Source organism: Elaeis guineensis, chromosome 9 (genome assembly GCF_000442705.2).
Source record: "Elaeis guineensis isolate ETL-2024a chromosome 9, EG11, whole genome shotgun sequence".
In the NCBI taxonomy this organism is placed as follows: domain Eukaryota; kingdom Viridiplantae; phylum Streptophyta; class Magnoliopsida; order Arecales; family Arecaceae; genus Elaeis; species Elaeis guineensis.
The window spans coordinates 28,245,717-28,253,692 of NC_026001.2; the positions used below are offsets into that span (position 1 = coordinate 28,245,717).

General features: G+C 38.7%; 2 protein-coding genes across 4 annotated transcripts in view; one reads left to right on the top strand and one right to left on the bottom strand.

Moving 5' to 3' along the window:
• Window positions 1–2,356, bottom strand: part of LOC105051246 (pachytene checkpoint protein 2 homolog) — a 92,585-nt gene extending 90,229 nt beyond the window's left edge. For 2 of the 3 annotated variants that reach the window (XM_010931593.4, XM_073243896.1), the window contains exons 1-2: window positions 2,100–2,353; window positions 1,943–2,006 (exon numbers count right to left, since the gene is read on the bottom strand). In XM_010931593.4, coding sequence (XP_010929895.1) covers window positions 1,943–2,006; window positions 2,100–2,226 — 191 coding nt within the window. In that variant the 5' untranslated portion in view covers window positions 2,227–2,353. Of the gene's footprint in view, window positions 1–1,942; window positions 2,007–2,099 lie in introns of all 3 variants that reach the window. The other variant, XM_010931594.4, reaches the window with a different exon arrangement.
• Window positions 2,357–5,130: 2,774 nt separating this feature from the next.
• LOC105051249 (uncharacterized) lies at window positions 5,131–5,702 on the top strand. Its single transcript, XM_029266502.2, has one exon. The coding sequence runs from the start codon at window positions 5,203–5,205 to the stop codon at window positions 5,608–5,610; it is 408 nt and encodes a 135-aa protein (XP_029122335.2). The 5' UTR covers window positions 5,131–5,202; the 3' UTR covers window positions 5,611–5,702.
• Window positions 5,703–7,976: the final 2,274 nt, after the last annotated feature.

Here is a 7,976-nt window from a genome sequence, read left to right on the forward strand (position 1 = left end):
ACAAACATGCGAGTGCACACACGTATATGGAGTGACCTGCATAAATATCTCTAATAACTAGGAACAATGTTTGGTTTACTCATGCTATATTTAGGATTATGATTGTGGAATCTGCGATTCTTATGTTTTTATGAGAGTGTTTTTTCCTCTTCTTCACAATTTCTCTCCCCCGAGTTACAATCACTACTTCTATGTTTTAAATTTTTTTGAAGTAAACAAGTAGAATTTCACAGGCCTCCATTTGATCCACAATTTAATCCAATCTAACCCTATATGCAATTTACAAAACATTGACAAACGCCAAACAAATATCAAGCTACATATTTAAGTTAAAAGAAAACAGATAAAGACAGATATAAGTATTATCCATATTTTCTTCAAATGAAAGCCGATATGATTGTACATTTGTAATATACATATACTTAATATTTCCTATGGAATTATGTGAACATACATAGGATACCTACAAAAGCAACAATTGTTACAGATACATGCATAAATGAATTGGCATCAAAAAAGTTAACCAGTGACATATATATAAAACCAAAAATGTGGCCAGCTTCTTTATCCAGATGATACATACTACCCAATAGGATTAAGATAGACATACAGAGGTTACACCTCTGCAACTCATGAAGCCCTATTTATGCCTCTGCAAATCATGCACATGACCTATAATCTTGCAACAAGTGCTCTTTATCCCCTATGCATATCACCTACAAGCTTGCCTTATATTTCTTCCCCCAACACAACTCACCTGCAAACTCAAGATGATGCCTCTATGCACCTTAATGAAAGACTTGTCTTTACCACCCTCTCATGCATTGTTGCTCATCTTTATATGTCTATGCCTTTTCCTTGCATGCACAATACTGCTTCCATGCTCTATTCATATGCCTCCTTTATGTCTATCTTTATGCACTAGCTTCTTTGCATACATGAATACTTGTCTCTAGGTGCACAGATACTTAAAGTTACATGGTATGTCCGTATCAGACGTGTATTGAATACCGATATTCATGAGATAATTCTCAGATATATATCTGATGGTTGTATGAAGTAACCTATTTTTCAAAAATTTAAAAAAAAAAAAATCTGAATACTTTCCTGATACACTCAAGACACTTTTTTGATGTCTCCAAATATGAGGGTAATGGTGTTTGCTTTCTGTTTAGTGCTGATCTCTAACCAATAAATGGTTAATTTTTTAATCTATGAGATTAAGTTTAAATATGACGTATGGATTGAGGGTATATGGAATGAATTGATAACAAAATGATGAGCTTATGAAAGGTAATGCTACACCTACTGCCATCTAAAATATGGACTATGCTATTCTAATTACCTGCTATGCTTCATGGATGTATCCGTGACCTATATCCATGTCCATGCTTCAGAGTTTTCTATCATAGTATTCCACTTCAGTTACTCCATTTTACTTCAATGATCAAACTTCACATTAAAAGGTCATTTTGAACGCAAAAGTTTGTCTCCTATTCTTCATGCTAACCACTGATTTGGAAAAACCTGAGCAATTTATGATGCCAGATAAGTTTTATCTCAGGGATGTGCCAGAGAAAATGAGTATCTATGTACAAATGTATCCATGCTTACTTATCTTCAGAGTACAATACAGAATGGAATTTGTCAACGACATGTGCATACCTTTTTTTTCCGTCCTAACTCACTAGAGATCTTATTTACCATCACATCACTCCGATCACAGCTCCAAGTGGCTGGAATTGGAATGTTGGTTAAGAGAACTAGATCGGCACTACAGTCATACCTTATTCTTATAATTACCCAAAAGTTATTTTTTTGACACATCCAGAACTCCTAATTTTCTCCAAAAGCACTCCTCCAGCAGTTTTACAAATATAAAACAAAAAAAGAAATGTGCGAAGCGTATGTCTGTGTATGTGCGTGTGCGCGAGAGAGAGACCTTTCTACAGCGGTCCGAACGTCTTCAATGCGAGCCGTGCTGGTGGGATTCAAGCAGACCTCGACTACAAGAAAGAAGGAACAAGAGATCACGGAAGTCAGAGAATGGGAGAGGGAATAGAAGCAAAAAGGAAGAGGAAAGTTCGAGCCCTTTTCACCTGAAACTAGAACTTTATCGTCTGCCGCCGGGATCGGAATTGAGTTGGAGTCGGAGACGCCCTCTGGCCTGGAGACCTCTCCAATGTCGGAGGGATTCTGGAGAGAAACCTCCATTGGCGTGCTCATTCTCCTCCACTCAGTGCTACCGAGGGATTCGAAGGAAGCTAGGAGAGGGGATTGGTCGAAGGGAAGGAGAGAAGGTAGGAGCCAAAATGATGGAAACCCTAGACTGGGCGGTGCTCGAAATTTCGATTTCCCTCGCTCCGACCGAGCGTTGGACCATTTGAACTAAGCGGGAATTAAAAAGAGACTGGCGATACAAAAGAGTCCAGATGGCCTTCGATCAAGGATGGCAATGTATGACCGGGCACCGTGCATGTTTGGATTTCACAGAAATGGATTTGGGTTCTAGACAAAATAACCCATCCAGACCCATTTATTAAATACTATAGGTTCAAAGGTTTAGAACTTTGATCCATTTGATCTATTTTAATCTATTTAATAATTAAATTAAATTATTATCTATCTATTTGATCTATTTAAAATTTATTTAATCCATTTAACCCATTTCTGTTGCCATTTAACCCAATTTGCTTAACCTACGTAACTTATTTAAATCCAATTAATTTATTAAACACTCTTGCAACATGTTTAACTCATTTAACTTGATTCAAGTTGTTTAGTAAATGGATTATGTAGGTTGGGTTGAGTTACCTATTTAATAAGCACATCATATTCAAATTTAAATTTTTGACTTATTTAATAAATAAGTTGGATTCGATTGATAAATATTTGATCTAACCTCCATCTAAACTATTGCAACCTCTATCTGCAATTCACATCAAAACCATTGCTTACAAGCGAGCTAAGCTTGATTGAGCTTTTGATTATTCTAAGCCTGAAACTATTACTTGACTCAACTTATTTGCTACAAATAGGGTTGGCAACCAAGTCAGGGTGGTTCCAATACGGGTCAAATCGAATAGAGTTAGGTCAAAATTTTGGCAACTCAAACATGACTTGTTTACTAAACATGTAAAATCCAAATCCAACTTAATCTTTTTAGTAAATAGGTAACTTTAGGTCGAATCGAGTTAAATCGATTAAAAAATATTAAGCAAGCTTTAAATGATTTAAATTGGTTTGAATATATTAAACATGTTAAAGGGATAGATTAAATGGGTTTGAAATGGGTTAGGTAGGTTTTAAATGGATCAAAACAAGTCTTGAAAAGATTAAACAGGTAGGGTGATGGCCCAACCAAATTATTAAATGAGCCAAAATAGATTAAATGGGTCAAAGGTCTAAACATAAACAATATCCATTTACAAACGGATCCAAGCAGATAAATCCATTTATGATTTGTTCTATTTATGCCAAAATCGAACCTGCTTGAGGTGGGTTACTTATATATTGGATTGATGGATCAAGTCATAAATTGCCATAGCTACATATTAAAGTCGAAAGTTGAAATTAGGTGTTGCCGACAAATCTAGTTCAATAAGGATAGAATTAGTTATTAAAAATATATTTTTTAATATTATAATATAATTTTTGACTTTATTTATGACATGTGGATGTGGAGATCCCTTTAAGTAAATTCAATTTAACTAGATAATAAAATGTAAAAAAATCATATAATAAATTATACCCACTATATATAATATAGATGAATGAATCACACTTTTACCATTAAAATATTCGCATTATATATGAATGGACCATTTGTCAAATAAAAAAGCGAGATGCAATCAAGATAGTATCAAAATCATAAAAATTTAGCATTGATGCTTCATCCGGCTAGGAACTTAAATAGAAAGAGCAAAAAGCTTACTTAAATAACATAAATCATTTTTACTTTTATGAAATAAGTATCATAATTTTTTTCCAATAAATTTTAAGAGACTTTGGAGAATTTCTTACCCAACTTCTCCATGATCCCTCACCTTCCTTAGAGAATTTTCTTCACATTCAAAGCTAAGAAAACACGATGCTATCACTTGCAGTATGAGGCACTAACTGACATGGAGCCATTGGATCCTTCGGAGGATGCCTCGTGACCATGTTTGCAAGTAGATTGCATTTAGACCAATACCATCAGGATTCATACTCAACCTGATTCTCTTTTTGGGTCATGAATTTAGCTTTTGACGTGATCTATTGACTAATCTGGTTAAACTAGATTAATAAGTCCATAACAAATATTTCAGACCTATCAAGTCATTTGGGCCAGATAGGATCTAGATTCAAGCATGACCTCCAACTCAATGCATTGGGGTTGGGAGCAGGTTTTGGTCCAATTATGGAAAAGTGCATTATTTGTTCTGTCTACAAGAAAAATGAGCAATGAGATGTGCAACAATTAGACAAACTAGGGGGTGATCTCTTATCCCAAAAAAAAAAAAAAAATCTTGGGGGTGATTCTATGGAATGGCGCCACCAATGTCATTTATGAAGATGCAATTCAATCTTAGTTGATCCTTCCACCCAATAGTAAACCTTGGTAGCCAAAATATTCATCTTTCGCGAGTGATGGAGAGGTTAGGATTTCAACTTTTTGGGGATTTTGGATTAAATGGACCTAGCCTAACTAGTTTTTTTTTTTTTTTCGGTAAAAGTCTAGCCTAACTAGGTTTGATCATCTAGCATTTGACCTATTTTAGAACCGAGTAATCCATGAGTCATATTACGCTAGACCAGGATAGGAAACTATACTATTTAATACTCCAAATCCTATCCAATTTTATTGACAAGTCATTTCCATGAGTCTAAAGAATCCTATACGGCTAAGTTTAATCAGATCGGGACATGATCAGCTCACGGGTTGACATGACCCATTACCAGCCCTACACACATTAAAATTCCATGTCCAATCCAACTAGCAACATTAGTCACATAATGAGCCATACCGTCTTTCTCACCATGTAGTTGTGGTTCACATTTTGGACCGGACCAAGCCGTAGAACCCAATTTTTTTTTTCTCCTACACATGCAAAAGACCTAATCCCCCAAACCACAAAAAAACGTGAGGTTCCTCTTCCCTCAAAAGCCTCCTCCCCTTCTTACACACAGCAATCTCGTCTGCCCACCAAACCAGAGGCCATGGGGAAACCAGAGCATATCGACGACGGAGACCTGGAACTCCTCAAAGCCGTGGCCCAAGCCTGGCACGCCCAGAGCGGCAAACCCAGACCCACCCAGGAGTCCGACGCCCAGAAGAAGAACCACTTCAAGCGCCAGCCCTCCCGCTTCAAGCTGGAGGCCATCGCCATGGCCTCCAAGGCATCCCAATCCAACTGGGACTTCTCCCAGTCTCTCTGGGATGCCTACGAGATCGTCACCCTCTCCAAGAAGCTGGAGGCCAACCTCGCCTTGGACCAGCCCATGCTCAGCCCTCCGGAATCCACTCGTCCCGGCAAGAGAGCAAGAGAGAGCAAAAACAGCTTAAAGAATTTGCTCCAAAGAACCTCCTCCAAAATACTTAGTAGAGAAGTTGAGCCAAGAGAGTAAATGAACTCAAACAACATATAGATATATATATATATGTATATATTCTCCATGCACCTTCATTTATTCAATACATATGACCAATTATTTATGAAGTTTTTGATGCTTGGTATTCGCAAACATAGCTACATATATATATTGATGGTGTAGTTGTGCATGCATGGTTCTTGCATCGTTTATGACATCTTCATTGAGTTGAGCTTCTGAAGATCCAAGAAATGGTGTTTGCGCTGGATGTATTCACGAGCCTCTGCGTCAATGTCCTCATCTTCGGATTGCTTGACGGGCCTCTGAATCTCCTCATTGAAGGTATGGGTTGTCTTGTGCTTGAACATGCTGTGAAGGCCAGGGAAGTGAGGCCCATCTGTCCTCATCGTTGTCTCCATCTTTGTAACATAATTGCGGAAGTCATCGTCGGAGGCTTGGCGATCGTCGGAGAACCGGACGTGGGGTCGGTTGGTTTTATGGGATCTTGAAGACATTTTTTTTTTTTTTGAGCTCTGACCTGATCTCTAATGGCTATTGCTAGAATGATTGGCTTGTGAGTTCGTTTGTTTCCCGCTCGGTTTTATAGGACAAGTTAAGAGATTATTCCGAAAAGATAAGGATGCATCTTATTCACCTTTAGTCGGCGTCAGGCACCAATTTTCTTCTGGAACTTATCTCCACTGAAGGCATGGTATGCGTTTGATGCTCTTTGGAATAAACTTTTCAGTGATGAAACTTTGAAGGCATATTTATCTTTCCAAGATTTCGGAAAGGCTCCTTTGCTTTCTGAGATTCTTTTAAAAGCTTTGAAGGCATAAATATCATGAAGCTTCCATATTTAAATATTAATTCTTATCTTTCATATTTATATAAAAATCTCTATAAATTTCTATGTTTGTGTAACTCTTTCTTTCTACTTTATTTGATTGAACCATGGTTAGAGGCATTAACTTGCAGAAGAACTGAAATGCCATTAGCTTGGCCTCTGGGTGGAGGGGCATGGTTTAAAGGGTCAGTCAAGTGTAAAGCCAGGGACAAAAATGTTCAAAACGTATGAAATTAATATTGTTAGGAGGATATAGACAGAATATGTCATTACCATTCAGTTAACTATCCTAAGGGACATGTAAGTAATAAGTTACAATTTTCAGAGATTAAAATACAAACATAGAAAATAGGATATGTTACGGATAGAAAATTTGGTGTCTAAATCAAAGACACTGGCAGCCCTCAATCACGATCGGCCTAAGGGTCGGCTGTAAACCTATGCATTGGCAGCCGACCTCTATCTCCATCAACATCGTACGTTGGCTACCAACATCTAGTTCGATCGACCTCTACTTCGGCCGATCTCTGCTTTGATATTATCATACTTGAAAGGGTTTACCGACCGCATCCGTGCTCCCTTCAAATCATGCAATCGCTTGAGTAGCTAGCCACGAGCTGGATAAGGCAATCACAACGACCAGATCCCAGAAAATCAAGCCAAAAATCTCGGAATAACACGTTCGAAGAAGTCGGGATGGCCTTCAACAACTCTTCCCTCTTGCGGCTCTGCCCTCGATTTATAAATAAAGATAACTAGGGGACCCCCAAAATATGCAATCTCTCCCTAATGCTCCTTCACATCTATTCTGCAAATTTCTAATTTGAGCATCGGAGGGTCCCCGCCAAAGCCAACCCTGGCTTGAGACTTATTTTGTAGATCAGACTATCGTGACTTTGCAATCATTGTCTAACTTTAGCCAACCTGACCCAAGTCAAAAATCTGCAGCAATAAATTGATGTTAGAGGAAGGGCCCAGGCCCACATTCGGAAAAGAGTATGAGATTTACAACCATGTCATCGTGCAAAACATCTTCATAGCGTTCCAATGCCATGACGGGCCGACTGGCTGAAAATCCGATCGAGAACCATACCCTGACTCAACAGTCGGAGATATCTCCGCAGTCGTCCCAACCAATTATGGGGATGAATCAGGATCAGTTCAACATGTTGGTCGAGCAAGTACAAGTGCTAACCGCAGTGGTCCATGCTATGCAGCAACCAACCCTGGCATAGGAGGCACCCCAGCAACAACCGTCTCAGCCTCTCCCACAAAGTCTGGAGCGAAAAAGATAGACTAGATTGAATCAACCTCAAAGCCCCAAATGGAGGAGACATTCTTCTACCTCTCACTTTGGTAAGGAATCTACTCTGAGCCGATCTCCATCGTACCATACAGAAGTCTTCATGGTCTGCGATGATGATGTCGACTGAAGACTGCAAGAGATGCACCAATGAATTGAGGCCTTGCAACATCAGGTCACAGACCAAAATGGGGAGCCAACTTTTGCATCGATCCACCCTTCAGTGATAGGATCATGCAGGAGCCGCTATGC

What these genes read in the sequence shown, in the direction of transcription:
- LOC105051249 (XM_029266502.2), top strand. Translation starts at nt 5,203, where the DNA reads ATGGGGAAACCAGAGCATATCGACGACGGAGACCTGGAACTCCTCAAA.